At 38.6% G+C, this 19,102-nt stretch overlaps 1 protein-coding gene across 1 annotated transcript; it reads left to right on the top strand.

Annotated features, from left to right (window-relative positions):
- Window positions 1-1,223: 1,223 nt before the first annotated feature.
- LOC106085905 (uncharacterized) lies at window positions 1,224-16,969 on the top strand. Its single transcript, XM_013250373.2, has 3 exons — window positions 1,224-2,124; window positions 16,261-16,393; window positions 16,462-16,969. The coding sequence occupies exons 1-3, from the start codon at window positions 1,503-1,505 to the stop codon at window positions 16,721-16,723; spliced, it is 1,017 nt and encodes a 338-aa protein (XP_013105827.2). The 5' UTR covers window positions 1,224-1,502; the 3' UTR covers window positions 16,724-16,969.
- Window positions 16,970-19,102: the final 2,133 nt, after the last annotated feature.

Genomic DNA, 19,102 nt, shown 5'->3' on the forward strand with positions numbered 1-19,102 from the left:
AGTCAGCTTTGTCTCCTGGACCGCTGCAACCAATATGTTCTGCCGACTCATAAAATCCACAATCTCGTCGATCTTGCCACGGAGAACGTTGCAATTCAATTTCAAAAATGGTACACTTTCCCGCACTGGCCTGGCTAGAACAGACGTCTAGCCAGCGACAGCACAATGATGGTCACTGGCTGATCGGAAAACATGCTGACAGACTAAAGATTGCAAGTAACGACTTTTGCAGAAGTTGTGAGGAGGAAGAAGAGACTGTATAACATTTGCTGTGTGTGTGTGTTTCACTTTAGGTTGCCATTTCTTAGAAAGCTTGTCTGATTTAGAGGATGTCAACATTCGCAAGTTGTAAGGCTTTTTAAAACGATCTAGAAGGCATCTTCCTTCTCCTGATCCTGTGGTATCATAATGGACCAAAACGTCTAAGGGAGTCGGATGGCAGACTGCCACTTAAACCTAACCTACATGAGGTTATAGACCCATTCGTAACAGAACGCTTATCTCAAAGTAGAATTGAGCCCCCTATGGGTTGAAGATGTCAAACAGTTAGAAAGATTAATATTAGAGCTATATTTAACCGTGGACTGATTTTGCACAAATTATTACTGGAAGTCGTTCGCGTACTTTATTTGCCACAGAAGAGAGCGGGAGAGTACGTGAGCACAATTTTGACTGTTTGGTAGGTGAGAGCTTGCAAATTTCTACTGGAGGTTTCTTTCCCAGCAGAAGTTTGCAGCATCGAACAGCTGATTTATGAAATTCATCTGTTTAGTTCAAATAAAAAGCAAAATAGAGTAAAGACTGTTTCCACTTTCCTGCAAATTTTTACAGGCAATTTTTTTTCTAGGCACTTTAGGTCAATATTCGTTATACGTTTAGTTCAAATATAAGGTACATTTTTTTATAGCAGGGTAAATTTTCGCCAATGTCGGAGGAAAAATGAGGAAATAACTTTTTACTCTGCTAATATATTTTCATATAACTACGTTTTCGAATTTTATTAAACTCAAGCTGGAATTCTCTTCCAAACATTGAAACAAAATTCACCTGTATGAGGAGAAAAAAAAAATTAAGTGAGTGAGTGATCCACAGTGATGAGTTTGCACCTATGCAAACACACTCGACAAACATACAGAGAAGCATCCAAGCAATTGAGTGTTACCTGCACACGGGCATATCAGCCACTCAACTGCGATGGATTGGCGACACTAATGAGAATCCATTGAAAGCATTGATCCATTTAATTGAATATCGGACGGTTTGAAGTTAAGCTCGGCTCCGTTTTGGCGCGCTAGTTTTAGGATTAAGTTGATTTTTTAAAATTTTTTTGCTTTGGATTAAGATCTGAAAATGACGACGTCTTCGCTTAGTCATTGAAATGGAAAATAATGAAAACAAGGAAGAAGAATAAAATGTGTAATGTGATATAATAACCAAAGACAAAAAAAAACATAAATCAAAGAAGATTTTACTCCTTCTAAAAGAAAGAAAAAAAGAATACAATGAAAGATCACTTAGTGCGTTGTGAAAATGGGACTACCTCACCTTCCCAACTAACGGAAACTTGTTCACACAACGATGTACCTCAACAGAAATCGGTTATTGTTAAAAATTACGATTCGGATACGGAAAATGAAAAGCCGGTTCTTCTGGAACTGGGGTCAACTTCAACAAATACAGCTCAAAACACAGATTATGCCGCAGAATATCCGCAGGACATGCATTTGAGCAATTACAACATAAATCAACATACGCACCAGACATATGCAAACCTAACTGATGCCATTCCGTTGACAAATTCAACACTTTACCACAATCCTTATGCCGATGCGATCTCATTGCCCCCACCCCCCCTTTCCTCGCTAATCTCGCCGACATCACTGGCTGCTTGTTCATTGCATGGTCCACCATCATTTACCGGCCATATACCACAGACTGTTTACACATGGGCCAATGGTACACCCTTGTCTAGTGCTGTAGCTGATGAAATTTCTGGAAAAATTGCCACATCTGAAACCGTTCCAGCTCCCATTTATATGACATACAACCATCATGGACAGGAGCATGCGATAAGTAAGGAAATCAATCATGTTTGGAAGGAGAAAGTTCTGCAAAGTGAAAAAGGTAATTGCATTGGGTTGTATAGATTTTGGAATATATATAACGCAAATACCTACGATTATTCCAAGACCTCATTTGGGATTTCGATTCTGTAAAAATATGTCAAGCAAAGAAAAACGGATGGAGTTAATAAAAACTCATTTAGCGTCGGGAAATCATATAAAGTAAATAAGTAAAAGCGTAATAATTTCGGTCGCGCCGATTAATCGCATTTGACGCGTTCTTTGCAAGACTTTTTCAAATACATATATAGGAGATGGTTAGGTTAGGTTGAAAAGAGGATGCAAATATTAAACCGCCCCATGCCACCTAAGCCAGTAATCGGCTTCTTGTGCGCTCTTAAAACTATAAAGTAACCTCTAAAACGAAAATTTTAAGTTAGGAATTTCGTGCTACTTACAAGATCCTTAATTGTTTTCAATACCACCACTCCCCTAAGTTGGTTCATGTCTGGTATTGTGTCTCCAGCTAAGTGCCGGTATCTGTTAGACGCGAAAGCCGGGCAATGACAAATTAAATGCTCCAACGTCTCATCATCTTTCCCGCATGCCCTACACATGCTATCACTTGCCGCACCGATTTTACATAAGTGAGCACGTAGTGCTATGTGTCCCGTTATGATACCAATTGCAATACTGACCTCGTATTCTAACGATCTGGATCCTCCCATAGGATTTTAGCCGTCCTTCCGACCGTTTCGCTGTTCCAGAATGTTGCATGCGCATTCGTCGTACACTCCCTTAACTCGGACTGCGTCGACCCGAAAGGCTTCGGGTTAGCCAAGTTTATTGACGGCAGCCCTCTTCACCGCCAAATCGTCTGCCTTTCATTTCCCCCTACTCCGTAATGGCTTAGCACCCAAACGATGCGAATTTTCCTCAGAGAAGGCGTTCATCTCCTTCTTACACTGCAAGACTGTTCGTGATCTGGCAATTTTACTGTCGATAAAGATGTTCACACTCGACGTCCTCGCGTTAGCACCTCACCACTTCACGCATTCCGTGATCGCCCGGATCTCCGCCTGCAGGATCGTATTATGGTCAGGCAGTCTAAAACAGATCTTAGTCCCTGGGTTCTCAATGTAAACCCCCAGGGTGGGTTTACCCCAAATTGGGTGGTAATTGCGCATTCTAGAGGCGTAAGAAATCGGTTTATATGGCAGCTATAACAGGTTATAAACCGATTTTGACCACACGTGGCACAGTTGTTGCAAAACGAAACAAAATACCTCGTCCGAAATTTTAGCCAAATCAGAGAGGAATTATGCCCTCTAGAGACTCATGAAGTCAAGATCCGAGATCGATTTATATGGCAGCTATATCAGGTTATGAACCGATGTGAACTATTCTTGCCACAGTTATTGAAAGTCATACAAAACACCTCATGCGAGATTTCAGCCAAACCGGATAAGAATAGCGTCCTCAAGAAGTCAAATCGGTTTATATGGCAGCTACATCAGGTTATGAACCGATTTGAACCATACTTTGCACAGTTATTGAAAGTAAGAACATAATATCTGCAAAATTTCAGCCAAATCGGGTAAGAATTGCGCCATCTAGACGCTCAAGAAGAGAAATTTCAAGATCGGTCTAATGACAGATAAATATATGAAGGTTAGGTTAGATTTGGTTAGGTTTAAGTGACAGTCTGCCATCAGACTCACCTAGACGTTTTCGTTTCATTGTGATACCACAGGAACAGAAGAAGGAAGATGCCTTCTAATTCCTACCGTTGAACTATCCAGATCGCTTTAAAAAGCCCAATATCTTGCGAATGTTCACATCCGCTAAATCATGCTGACACAAGCGAGTCATTCATGGCCTTCTTCGTCCGCTTGACTACTATGTCTATATCCTCCGTAGTTTCCACTTCCTTTTCTGGTCTAGAAGGGATAGACGTGCAGAATTTGTGCCGAAAATTATCCCAATCCGCCTTTCTTCTGTTTAGCCGAGAGAAGCTATGGTCATCCAATACATCCCAGTCGCATATTCTTCCACTTACATCTTCCGATACAAACGTAATATCCAGTACCTTCTGCCAGTTCCTGGCAATAAAGGTCGGTTTATCCCCAACTTATAATATATTCGATAAGCAGCTCACTCCTTTCGTTGGTATCCGAACTTCTCCATATCTGGTGATGTACATTAGCATCACTTCCTATAATAAGGGTCTTCGTCCCCACAGAAGCGGCTTCAGCCAGCGACTTAAGGATACAGGCTCTGTGTCTCACATTCCCCGTATCCTTGAGTAGTTTAATCCCGGAATTCTTAGTCCACGAACCATTCCTCCACACTCCCATGGACCTTAGGGCCTTAGGTACGCATCCAGAGACAGGTAAGGAAGCTGTGGAACCACTTTTCCTCCTTAGATGCTTCACTAGCTGCTGCTGTCGAAGTACTTTTTGAGCTCCGTGCTTCCCGGCTGGGGCACACCTTGAGCCCAGTCCAACTGGATGACCCGCCCACACAGGGCTTTTCGGGTACCGTTTCGATACCATCCCCTCCTATCTCGATTGTGGCATGGGGATTTTCAGTCTTCTGCAATTCGCCTGTCAAGAAGGAATATCATCCTTCCTGACTAAATCTAGTGCTGCACCTGGCCAAATCTCACCAATCTTTTTTAGCGCATAACGATTCATTCCGATTGAGCGTTGATCCCCGAAGGCAATTAGTCTGAATCGGCCCCGATATCAGTCTGCATCGTCACAAACTGGAGGAGACCCAGGAAATTCCGCAGGGACATCGGAGTATACTGATGACAGTCCATTGATTATCCTAAAAAAATAATTTTTCTTCCAAAAATAATAACCTATTACGAGTTACAGGAAAATTCTTGCGGAGCGAATCAACAAAATGTCCGCTCCACTGAACGGTTCAAACAAGATTTTCTAAATATGGTTAGGTTAGGTTAAAAAGAGGGTGCAAATATTGATCCGCCCCATGCCACTATGGACATACACCTAAGCCAATAATCGGCTTGTTGTGCGCTTTAAAAACTATAAAGTAACGTCTAAAAAGAAAATTTTAAGTTAGGAATTCCGTGCTACTTACAAAATCCTTAATTGTTTTCAATACCACTCCCTTAAGTTGGTTCACGTCTGATACTGTGTCTCCACCTAAGTGCCGGTATCTGTTGGACGCGAAAGCCGGGCAACGACAAAGGAAATGGTCCAACGTCTCATCATCGTCTCTACATGCCCTACACATGCTATCACTTGCCGCACCGATTTTACATAATTGAGCTCGTAGTCCTATGTGTCCCCTTATGATACCAATAGCTATACTGACCTCCTTCTTGCTTCCTTTCAGTAATAGCCTCGTCTTCTCACGATTTGGATCCCCCCATAAGATTTTCGCCGTCCTACCGACCGTTTCGCTATTCCACAAAGTTGCATGCGCATTCGTCGCCCACTCCCTGACTCGGACTGCGTCGACCCGAAAGGCTTCGGGTTAACCAAGTTTATTGACGGCAGTCCTCTGGCCTTCACCGCCAAATCGTCTGCCCTTTCATTTCCCCTTACTCCGTTATGGCCCTGTACCCAAACGATGCGGATTTTCCCATCCCAGAGAAGGCGTTAATCTCCTTCTTACACTTCAAGACTGTTCGTGACCGCCCTGATTGTTATTGCCCTTATGGCAATTTTACTGTCGGTAAAGATTTTCAGACTCGACGTCCTCGCGTTAGCACCACATCACTTCACGCATTCCGTGATCGCCCGGATCTCCGCCTGCAGGACCGTATTTTCTAAATATATGTATGAAAACAAGGACCGATATGGCCCATTTACAATTCCAACCGAACATCGCTAATAGGAAGTATTTGTGTAAAACTTCAAGCGCCAAGTTATTCATCTTTGAAAGTTAGCGGGCTTTCGACAGACAGACGGACACGCTGAATCGACTTGAAATTTCAAGAGGCTCAAGAATATACGATGGCTGCAATATAATGAAAATTCAAATTTTTAGCCTCAAAAATGGTTTTATAATTTTTCAATTATCTATTAAGAAAAAGACTATGGGATAAGGGTAACGTTGTACATTCGTTAAAGACACATAAAAGCATTACAAATACGAACGTCTTTAAATGTTTATGTTTTTAAATTTAAAAAAAAAATTATAAATTAAAAAAAATAGAATACATATATATATCAAAAAAAAAAAATTTATTCAGAGGCATCTATGAAGAGAATGAAATTTAATTTGCGATCGAAACGAAAATGTGTGTCCGTTTTGCAATGAAGGATCGATGAAAAGACATGGTGCTGTGAAAAATGTTCTTAGGTTAGGTTGAAAAGAGGTTGATATTAATCCGCCCCATCGGCTTGTTTTTTTAGTAGTAGTAGTAGTAGTAAACTTCTTTATTGAATATTTTCATAAAAATACATTTCTTTTTTTACAATTCTAAGAAGTAATTTTATAACTTAGCGACAATGTAAAATACGTCTGTCGCATTATATAAGCATTTGCTTATTTAATTGAATTCATTTATTAAAAGTTGCCTATATTTATAGCTCATTTCGAGATAATTTATTAATTTGTGCCAATTTTCTTCTTCTGTACCATCAAGAATGTTGATTATTTCCTCATCGTTCAATATCGGCTTTCCGAATGATATCATTCTAAATTCCCGAAGTATAGGACAGATGCCCAGAAAATGTTGCATTGTTTCAATTTCATGCATGTTACACAATTTACATTCTTTATTTAAGACATCGGGATCAAAACTGTTACACCCTAGAGGGATCATTCCACTGCGCGCTTTAAATATCCACACGATTTCCGCTTGAGAGTACTTTCTGTTTAGGTAAAGATGGGATCTGCTTGGGTTTAAATATCTATATATCCGCCAGCTCTGGCTGAATTGTTTTCTATACAGTCTTTCTTCATGCAATCGTTGTTTCATACCACTTAATAAATCATTGCAGAAAGTGTTCCAATTGCCTTGTGAAGACATCGTTTGTGGCCATTGAACGTGTAGGCTTCGAGATAAGTCTTTTAATTCTGTTACCCAAAATATATTTTTTTGGTATATAATCTCCGATAGTTGATTTGGGAGCCTGTTTTGTGTATAGTAATACAAAATTCGCCCCAAATAGTTTAAATGTTTTCCCAGCGTGTATATTTGTGAGTCTTCCACTTCCGTTTCCAGCATTAGTACATAATTTGGTGTAAAACTTGGTGCCCTAAGTATTCGCTTCAGAAAATATCTTTGGAGTGCATTAATCTCTTCGAAGTGTGAAAAACCCCAAATTTCGGCAGCATATGTTTGTATAGATCTACAAACGGCTAAAAATAATTTCCATTTAGAATTCATATCTATATCTGCTCTTCCAATGAATTGGTTCCATGTGGCATTAATAGCGTTTTTTGCTTCATTGTTTCTGGTTTGTACATGTTTGTTGAACTTCATTTTCGGAGTAAAGACTACCCCTAGATATTTGAACTCGTTGGAGATCTTAATTTCTCTGCCGTTGTACATCCACCTTTCGTATTTGCTTAATTTTCCTCCATTTCTAAAGACCATAATTTGGGATTTAGCTAGGTTTACTTCCAAACTCCACATTTTGCAGTATATTTCCAGATTATCTATCATTTTCTGTAGTACTTTTATGTCATCTGCTAGGAAAACGATATCATCTGCATACAAGAGAAGTCGGATGTTAATATTTTCCACAAACAAACCACCTTCGATGAACTCGTGCAGGTCATTTACATAGAGGGCAAATAATAACGGCGATAAAAGACATCCTTGTTTTACGCCTTTGGTTGTTTCGAAGTATTCAGATAGCTCCCTGCCGTTCCATACTGCTGACTGCGTGTTGCTGTATATTTTCTCTATTATTGAGACCATTTTATATGATACACCCATTCTAAATAGTTTATATATAAGGGCTTGCCTTGATATATTGTCAAAAGCTGCCTTGAAATCGATAAAAAAACAATATACTTTTTTCCTCTCTGCCAATTTCAAGTGGACGATCGAGGCCAGATTGTATATATTATCAACCGTTGAATAAAGAATACCAGCTTACAGAATACCAGCTTGGTATTCTGTAAGAATTTGATAGTTTTCAACCCAATTATATAGTCTTTCATTTATAAGACCCATAAATAACTTCGCCACACAATTCATAAATGAAATGCCCCTGTAGTTTGACGGCTCGTTTAGATCACCTTTCTTATGAATTGGGTAAATAATAGTTTTTGTGAATACAGGATCAATTTCCCCACTCGAATAAATGGTATTGTATATTCTTAACAGCAGACTATTAAACTCTTCGGTGCCGTTTATGAAGAACTCATATGGTATCCTATCCTCGCCGGGTGCCTTATTTCTTTTAACTTTCACTAGCATTTTCTGCAGTTCCGACATCGTAAAGTGCCTATCGAGATCCATATCATTTTTAAAAGGGGGAGCATAGTGAATAAGAGTGGTCTCTTGAGATTTATTTAATAAGTTTTCATAGTAGGATTTAAAGGCATCTGGGGTATCATCGGCTTGTTGTGCGCATGCACAATTGTAAGTAAGGAATCCCGTGCTACTTACAAAATCCTTAATTGTTTTCCATATCACTCCCCTAAGTAGATTCATGTCTGCTATTGTGTCCCCACCTAAGTACTGGTGTCTTTTTGCCGCTAAAGCCGGGCAATGACATAGTAAAAGCTCCAACGCCCCATCATATTCCCAACATGCCCTACACATGCTATAACTTGCCGCACACAGAAAAAATATCTCGAAAAATGTTTCCATTAAATATTTAGTTGAAAATAATAATGTTTTCAATTAAAAAATAATTAAATCAATCATCTTTTTATTGAATCTGGATTTTTTTATATCCTACACCACTACTGTGGTACAGGGTATTATAACCGAGTGAATTTGTTTGTAACACCCAGAACAAAGAGAGATAGACCCATTAATAAGTATATTTAGCTATTTCCGTCTGTCTGTTCATCTGTCCGTCTGTCTGTCTGTCCATGTTTATTTGTGTACAAACTACAGGTCGCAATTTTCATCTGATCTTCTTCAAATTTGGTATAGGCTTGTTTTTCGGCATAGAGACGATGCCTATGGAAATTGGAAAAAGTCGCCAAGTATAGCGCGCTTTTCGCAAAAAAATTTATATAACATTTGCATATATTCAATATTTTTAATTAAATTTTTAATTGATCCAACTAAAAAATTAATTGGATACTTCGGAAATGTCAAACATTTTTTAATTTAATTTAATTAAAAAATTAATTAGAAACTTAAAAAATGCAATAATTTCTTTAATTGGTTTAATTCATAAATTGGAAATTTCAAAAGTTTCCAATTATTATACCCACCACCGAAGGATGGGGGTATATTCATTTTATCATTCCGTTTGCAACACATCGAAATATCCATTTCCGACCCTATAAAGTATATATATTCTTGATCAGCGTAAAAATCTAAGACGATCTAGACATGTCCGTCCGTCTGTCTGTTGAAATCACGCTACAGTCTTTAAAAATAGATATATTAAGCTGAAATTTTGCACAGATTCTTTTTTTGTCTATAAGCAGGTTCAGTTCGCAGATGGGATATATCGGACTATATCTTGATATAGCCCCCATATAGACCGATACGCTGATTTGGGGTCTTAGGCCCATAACAGCCACAACTATTATCCGATTTTGTTGAAATTTGAGACAGTGAGTTGTGTTAGGCCCTTCGACATCCTTCTTCAATTTGGCTTAGATTGGTCCAGATTTGGATATAGCTGTTATATAGACCGATCCTCCGATTTAGGGTCTTAGGCCCATAAAAGACACATTTATTATTCGATTTTCCTGAAATTTGGGACTGTGAGTTGTCTTAGGCCCTTCCACATCTATCTTTAATTTGGCCCTGATCGGTTCAGATTTGGATATAGCTGTCATATAGACCGATCTCTCGATTTAAATTTTTGGGCCCATAAAGGCGCATTTATTGTCCGATTTCGCCCAAATTTGGGACAGTGAGTTGTGTTAGGCTCGTCGACATTTTTCTGCAACTTGGCCCAGATCGGTCCAGATTTGGATATAGCTGCCATATAGACCGATCCTCCGATTTAGGGTCTTAGGCCCATAAAAGACACATTTATTATTCGATTTTCCTGAAATTTGGGACGGTGAGTTGTCTTAGGCCCTTCCACATCTATTTTTAATTTGGCCCTGATCGGTTCAGATTTGGATATAGCTGTCATATAGACCGATCTCTCGATTTAAATTTTTGGGCCCATAAAGGCGCATTTATTGTCCGATTTCGCCCAAATTTGGGACAGTGAGTTGTGTTAGGCTCTTCGACATTTTTCTGCAACTTGGCTCAGATCGGTCCAGATTTGGATATAGCTGCCATATAGACCGATCCTCCGATTTAGGGTCTTAGGCCCATAAAAGCCACATTTATTATCCTTCGTCAATTTGGCCCTGATCGGTTCAGATTTGGATATAGCTGTCATATAGACCGATCTCTCGATTTAAATTTTTGGGCCCATAAAGGCGCATTTATTGTCCGATTTCGCCCAAATTTGGGACAGTGAGTTGTGTTAGGCTCTTCGACATTTTTCTGCAACTGTACCCAAATCGGTCCAGATTTGCATATAGCTGCCATGTAGACCGATATCTCCGAGATAAAGCTACTAAAAAGGCCAATAGTTTGTTATACACAATTGAACAATGACCTGTAGTTATTAGTATATGGCCCAAATCGGAACATATTTCGATATAACTGCTATGGCACGTAAGGTATGCAATTTTCACCGGATTTTGATGAAATGTGGTTTACATATATATCCGAGGTGGTGGGTATCCAAAGTTCGGCCCGGCCGAACTTAACACCTTTTTACTTGTTTTAATTGAATCAGAACTTTTATCAATTACGATTGTGAGCTAAATTTCGCCAACGATCGTGTCAAGTGCGGTGTAAAACCTGATATAGCTCCCATATAAAATGATCCACGGATGTGACTTCTTGAGCCCCTAGACACTTCAGTTTTCTTCCTATATGCCACAATGATTTATGTTATGACTTTCAACATCTGGACCAAGTATGATTCGAATCGGTCCATAAACTGATATAAACCAATTCCCGGGTATGACTTATTGAGAGCATAGAAGCCTCAATCAGTACTCGATTTGATCGGCCAAACACGAACTGCATTAATAGGTGTACATTTTAAGCACAATCCTTTGAGGTGAGTAACCAAGATTCGGCCCGGTCGAAATTAGAACGCTTTTACTTCTTTTCAACTCGGCCTGCTTGATTATCTTGCATTCATAAGTCCAAACAAGTAAAACTATCCGCTTGAAATTTTGCATAGTTCCTACTTATTGATGTTTGTCTCTTGGATTGCAAATAGGCCAGATTGATTTACAATAATAAATATTGGATTATCTTCAAACAGTGTGACAGTTGGGGGTCTTGTTTTTGCTCAGACAACTCATAATCAGCCTACAATTTAAAAAGTATATATTGGGTTGCTCAAAAAGTAATTGCGGATTTTTTAAAAGAAAGTAAATGCATTTTTAATAAAACTTAGAATGAACTTTGATCAAATATACTTTTTTTACAGAAGAAAGAATGCAATTACAGAGTCACAAGCTGTGAAAAAGTTTGTCAACGCCGACTATATGAAAAATCCGCAATTACTTTTTGGTCAACCCAACATTTTACACAGGTCTCCAACATATAATTTAATTGTGGTCCAAACCGGATCATATCTTGATATCGCTCTAATAGCAGAGCAAATCTTTTCTTATATCCTTTTTGCCTAAGAAGAGATGCCGAGAAAAGAACTCGACAAATGCGATCCATGGTGGAGGGTATATAAGATTCGGCCCGGCCGAACTTAGCACGCTTTTACTTGTTTCTACTTTGAAACGATTCCATTTAAAGACTCACCACGTTCCAAGAAGCACTTCAACTCTTTTAAAATTTGACAAATTTTATCATGATTTTCATATTATCACCATCGAAAACCGAACATATTGCAGTTCCAACTTTAACTTACTTCTGTGTTTCACAGAAAAAATTAAAAACTAGATTTAATTAAAAAAATTGTACATTCAATTAAAAACTTTCTGAAATTGGTCCTATAAAGGAATCTGTGTTATTGATTAATAATGTTGCATATTGGATTTATGGTAAGCTCAAAAATCCAATATAATTGGTTATCAACTCCATAAACCAATTATTTGAAAGTTGCCCTTTCTTTTAAGCAACTTTTTACTGCTTTAATAAAAATAAAAAAATTGAATAAAAAATTTGTTTATTGCTCAAAAATATTAAATACTACCTGAACCGGGCCTGCTCCGCCGTGCTTTCTTTTACTTTATATGGATCAAAATTATCGTAGAAATAATTATTTTCGACAATTAAAGAGCTTTTAGTGAAATACCATGTTATGAAAACTTTACATGTATATCGCTTGACTAACAGTGAACATTCTAAATGCCTTTATTTGAATACCATATGATCTTTGTTGGTCTGTCGATTCGCTCGGTGGTTTCAGGGCCATCTAAGTATGGATGTTAGACGTACTCCATTCTTAAAGACTTTATTTGAGCCCGATTATTCTCATGGGTAATTTGGCAGTGGGGTCCCCATATTGCCATGATCGGTAAATACGTTTGTCCGAGTTAGGGGTGTTTTCTGGGTTGAGGTGGTCCCCCAGACATTTGGCCCTAAAAAATATCAGCATCGTGGTCTTCTCTCAAATTCCATTTATTTAAACCTCATATTGCCATTGGTTTCAGGGGAGTTTAGTTATCAAATTCATTTTCTTATCTCAAATACCTTTCATTTGAACCACATATTGGCATTGTCGGTATATGTTTACCCTTTGGGGGGTGTTTTGGGAAAGGAGTGGTGCCCCAAATACATGGTCTCACATTTAATATCAGATTCGTGTTCTACTCCTATATACCTTAATTTGAGCCCCATATAGCGATGATCAGAAATAATTCCTGTTCGTGGGGTGTTTTGGAAAAGGGGTAGACCCTCAGAAAATTGGTCCCGAAAGTGGGTTTCACCTTAGTGCTCTTCTCCCCAATATCTTTCATTTGAGCTCTAAATTGATATGGCCGGAAAATATGCTGTTTTTGGGAAATGGGGTGGTCCCCCAAATGCTTAGCCTTGAACATATATCAGCATCGTGTTCTATGCTCTTATATCTTTATATCATTTATTTGAACACCATATTGTCATTGGCCTCGAAATTGGATATCAAATTCGTTATCGAATCTCAAATACATTTCATTTAAACCCCTTATTGCAAAAGTCAGCAGATATGTCCGGTTTGGGGTATGGGCCCTTAAAACTATCTATTGTTTTGCCCAAAAAGTAATTGCGGATTTTTTAAAAACTTTAATCAAATATACTTTTTTTACACTTTTTTCTAAAGCAAGCTAAAAGTAACAGCTGATAACTGACAGAAGAAGGAATGTAATTACAGAGTCACAAGCTGTGAAAAAATTTGTCAACGCCGACTATATGAAAAATCCGCAATTACTTTTTGGGCAACCCAATATATCGAGCTACACTCTCTTGAAGACCCAAATTGTCTTGGTGAGCAAATACGTCCTATTTGGGGGCTGTTATGGTGGTGAGAAGTCCCCTAGACAGTTGGTTCCGAATGTTGATATCAGATTCATGGTCTACTCCCAAATAACCCAATATTTCCCCATATTTCCATGTTCGCAAACATGACTTGTTTGGGGGACGGGCGGCTGCCACTCAGTGACATGGCCTTGAAAATATATATCAATTTCGTGTTCTACTCCAAAATATCTCTCATTTGAGCCCCATATTGGAATGGTCAGCAAGTACTTCCTATTTGGGTGGTATTATGGTATTTGAGCCCCATATTGCTATTGCCGTAAATTTGTCCCCTATGGGGGATGTTTTTAGGGAGGGGCTGCTCCCCCCAATACTTGGTCCCACATTTGGATATCAGATTCGTATTCTACTCGCAAATACCTTTCATTTGAGTCCCATATTGTCGTGATTGATCTTTATATATATTTGGTAGGATTTTGGGGTGGGGCGGCCCCCCTATGTACCCCAACTGAAGTTCAGATACCAAATTTTTGGTTTTGCGTTACTATAAAAAGGCACACAAAATTACGTTTAAATCGCACAACCAATCTCCGAGATCTGGTGTTTTTCAAAATTAGGGTAAGGGGGAAGGATCCGGCGGCGCGGATCAAAAAATGTACATATTTTCACCACGGGATCATTATGCATCATTTGCGAAAATTTCAAGAAAATCGGTTCAGCCGATTTTGAGTCTATACGGAACAGACAAACAAACACAAATTGATTTATATATATATAAGATATTTTTTATTTAATGATTTTTATATTTTATGGAGAGATAAAAAGCTACGCTTTCTAATTTTATACCCTCCACCATAGGATGGGGTATACTAATTTCGTCATTCTGTTTGTAAATACTCGAAATATTCGTCTGAGACCAAATAAAGTATATATATTCTTGATCGTCGTGACATTTTATGTCGATCTAGCCATGTCCGTCCGTCCGTCTGTCTGTCGAAAGCACGCTAACTTTCGAATGAGTAAAGCTAGCCGCTTGAAATTTTGCACAAATACTTCTTATTAGTGTAGGTCGGTTGTGATTGTAAATGGGCCATATCGGTCCATGTTTTGATATAGCTGCCATATAAACCGATCTTGGGTCTTGATTCTTGAGCCTCTAGAGGGCGTAATTACTATCCGATTGGAATGAACATTTGCACGAAGTATTTTGTTATGATTTTCAACAACTGTGCCAAGGGTGGTTCAAATCGGTTTATAACCTGATATAGCCGTCATATAAACAGATTTGGGGACTTGATTTCTTGAGCATCTAGAGGGCGCAATTCCCATCCGATTTGGCTGAAATTTTGCATGACGTATTTTATTTTTACTTTCAACAACTGTGTCAAATAAAGTTTAAATTGGTTCATAACCTGATATACTGAAATAACCTGATGCCTGAAATTTTGTACGACGGATCCTCTCTTGACCATCAACGGTCTATAGCCTGATACAGCCCCTATATAAATCGATCTCTCTATTTTACTTCTTGACCCTCCAAAGGGCGCAATTCTTATTCGAATTGGCAGACATTTTACACAGGTTTCCAATATATAATTTAATTGTGGTCCAAACCGGACCATATCGCTTGATATCGCTCTAATAGCAGAGCAAATCTTTTCTTATATCCTTTTTTGCCTAAGAAGAGATGTGGGGAAAAGAACTCGACAAATGCGATCCATGGTGGAGGGTATATAAGATTCGGCCCGGCCGAACTTAGCACGCTTTTACTTGTTTCGTCTACCCACTCCATTTTGTGTATGTAGATGATAGAAGCGAGCCATATATTTTACTCATTCTTACTTCTTTTTGCAATGGATATGAGTGAAAGGGAACACAATATAATTTTGATCAATGCACAACTTGTACAGACGAATCCGCTTAATTTGACACCTTTTAATTGAAAAAATCGGTTAATTGAAAATAATTACTTGAACGAATTGATGTTAAGTTCAAAGATATCAACTATATAAAATTTTTGCATTTGGTCAATGTTGATTTAACTAATTACACTAGTTTCCAACTAGCTTCACAGCATCTATTCGTCATAATTTTTATAATTCCTTAAATTACAAAGCCTTTAACTTACTGAAGTTCTGCTAATGGAAACCATGCTTAATTCTACAAACTTCGATTAATTGAAACGTATTTCAATTATCCGGACTTCGCATTATTGAAACATCGGATAGTTGAAACAAATTTCTTGTATTTTGCTGTTTTCAATTAAGCGGATTCGACTGTACTATTAAATAGAAATTTAATTCGTACAATTAAAAATATGTTTGACGTATGCCTTGTTTATCAATCACTTGCCGTGATACAAAAGAAAATCAAATTTCCATGTCAAAAACTATTAAAGCAATTAACAACTTGTTTGAAGTTTTTTAAAAGTCAATACCATAAATTAATCGGCCAAATGTAGGTCTATTTTTTCTGTGTTGGCTGTAAATGTGATAAAAAAAAACAAATTCACCCAACATGTTTTACAAGATTTAATTTTATAACATAAATAATTGTATTTATTTGATTTATTTAAAGACTACAAAAAGACCGCCTGTGATCGCGAGAGAACGCGCATGCGTGACATGAATCGGGCATTTGATCAGCTGCGCTCTAAGCTGCCAATATCCAAGCCAAATGGTAAAAAATATTCCAAAATTGAGAGTTTGAGGTATGTATGTAGGTAGAGTTCAAATGAGTTTTCTCCTCACACTTCTTCTAACCATTTTATTTCCACAGGATAGCAATTAATTACATCAACCATTTGCAAGATTGTCTGAAAATATCAGATCAGTCAAGTGCTCCTCCACAAAATGCTGTCGAATATTTGACTGAGATGAGTATGCGGCGACGTGCTCATGCATTCCGTTATGAAAATCGCAAGTCCATCTCATCATCGTATGAAGACATTAACGAAAAGGATTCCATCGATGAATCGCATCACAGCACATGGAGTGACAACTTCATAACAAACACCTCGAGCCATGACAAATGGGATTAATTCAAATGCCTACCAAGCAAGGACTCAGTTAATGCCAAAGAATTTAATGGGTTGTTCATGTTTTAATGCGTTGGTCGTTATCGGCCGTTGCCAGAATCTCAAAATAAAAATTATACAAATTATACATAATAAATGTCAACAGCCTACAAGATGAGCTTCCAAGACTTCAAAAATTGTTGTAAAATTAATTCTTACAATATAAAGATAGAATTTTTTGTATTAAATTAAAAAATTTCAAATTCAGAACATTTTGTGAAAGTTTTATTTAAGTCGATGTTACGATCTTACACTGTGTAAAAATTTGGCCTCAAAAGAAGAAGAGGGGACTATCGTGGCGCAGCGGTTGGCATGTTCGCCTATAACGCTCAACGCCTAGTTTCGAATCCTGACGAGAACATCGGAAAATTTTTTGGCGGTGGTTAGCTCCTGTTAGGTATTATTCTAGGTTTACATGGCAAAACAGCTATGTAAAAAAATTCGCTCCAAAGAGATGTAGTCCACTGGGGTCCGTTCGGACTCGGCTGTAAAAAGGAGCTTCCTTACCATTGAGCTTTAACTTGAATCTGACAGCACTAATCGCTCTATAAGAAGCTTGCTCCTTGTTTCTTAACCCCCTCATGTCCGATGTAGCGTATATGCAAAATTGAGTTTATGAGCGTCCAAGTACCGTTTTTTACATATTTTTCTTTAATTCTTTCGTAAAAATATCAGTAGTCAGCTGTACACGTGTTCAGTTAGAAGTTATTATTAGAAGTTGACAAATTCGTTTTGCAAAAAAGAAGTTGTTTTATATAAGTGTTAAAAACGTGAATATAATTAATCCTCTTAAAATCAAGTTCAATAACTTAAGAGGTACACTCAACCAAAGTTGTTAGTCAAAAAAGCAAAAAAGTTTGGTAAAACAGCAGTTTTTGTTTGCTGAAAATGGGAAAGCAGACATTACTGTTGTTTCAGCAAACAGGGCTGCTGTATTAGCAAACATTTTTTACTGCTCAGTGTACGCGTTAGTCCTTTTTTCGTTATGGGAGAGGCACATCCCGGAGTGCCTTCTCCGTATGCCCGGACCCTGGTTCTGTTCGGTTTGTCAGACCCGCCTCCATTATGGGTCGGTGTCGGTGAGGTGTAACCGGTGTATGGAGTGGGCACTTTTCCGATCTTGCTCTGGCTTTGTATCACTACGGGTGTATAGTTATGCTGAATATGTTGCAAGTTGCTGTGCGAACATAGACAGAATCAAACGATCTGTAACGGCTTACTAAAGTAAAAGGTACCCAACATTTGTTTGCACAAACAGCTGATTCCTATTCGTTATACTATTTCTGTTAAGTGATTAATTCATTGAGTATTCAAAAATATGCTATCTCTGTTAGGTTAGGTTAGGTTGAAAAGACCCGCGCCATGTCACTATGGACATACACCTAAGCCAGTAATCGGCTTGTTGTGCGCTCTAAAAACTACAAAGTAACCTCTAAAAAGAAAATTTTAAGTTAGGAATTCCATGCTACTTAGAAAATCCTTAATTGTTTTCAACACCACTCCCCCTAAGTTGATTCATGTCTGGAACTGTGTCTCCTCCTAAGTGCCGGTATCTGTTGGACGCGAAACCCGGGCAATGACAAAGAAAATGCTCCAACGCCTCATCATCTTCTCAGCATGCCCTACACATGCTATCACTTGTCGCACCGATTTTACATAAGTGAGCTCGTAGTCCTATATGTCCCGTTATGATACCAATAGCTATACTGACCTCCTTCTTGTTTCCTTTCAGTAATAGCCTCGTCTTCTCACGATCTTGATCCCCTCATAGGATTTTCGGCGTCCTACCGACCGTTTTGCTGTTCCACAATGTTGCATACGCATTCGTCGCCCACTCCCTTACTCGGACTGCGTCGATCCGAAAGGCTTCGGGTTAACCAAGTTTATTGACGGCAGTCCTCTGGCCATCACCACCAAATTATCTGCCCTTTCATTCCCCTTACTCCGTTATGGCCCGGAACCCAAACGATGCGGATTTTGTCATCCTCAGAGAAGGCGTTAATCTCCTTCTTACACTGCAAGACTGTTCGTGACCTTACCGTCCTGGTTGTTATTGCCCTTATGGCAATTTTATTGTCGGTAAAGATGTTCACACTCGACTTCCTGGCGTTAGCACCACACCACTTCACGCATTCCATAATCGCCCTGATCTCCGCCTGCAGGACCGTATTATGGTCAGGCAGTCAAAAATAGATGTCAGTCCCAGGGTTCTCAATGTAGGCTAGGCTCACTCTGTCCTCTAGCTTTGATCAATCCGTGTAACATGATCTTCCAGATGGCAATATTAGGGTTCCGTCAATCCAAGACTGTGTCGATGGCAGCAGTGCATCGCACTCGACTTCA

The sequence above is a fragment of the Stomoxys calcitrans genome, chromosome 2 (genome assembly GCF_963082655.1).
Source record: "Stomoxys calcitrans chromosome 2, idStoCalc2.1, whole genome shotgun sequence".
Taxonomy (NCBI): domain Eukaryota; kingdom Metazoa; phylum Arthropoda; class Insecta; order Diptera; family Muscidae; genus Stomoxys; species Stomoxys calcitrans.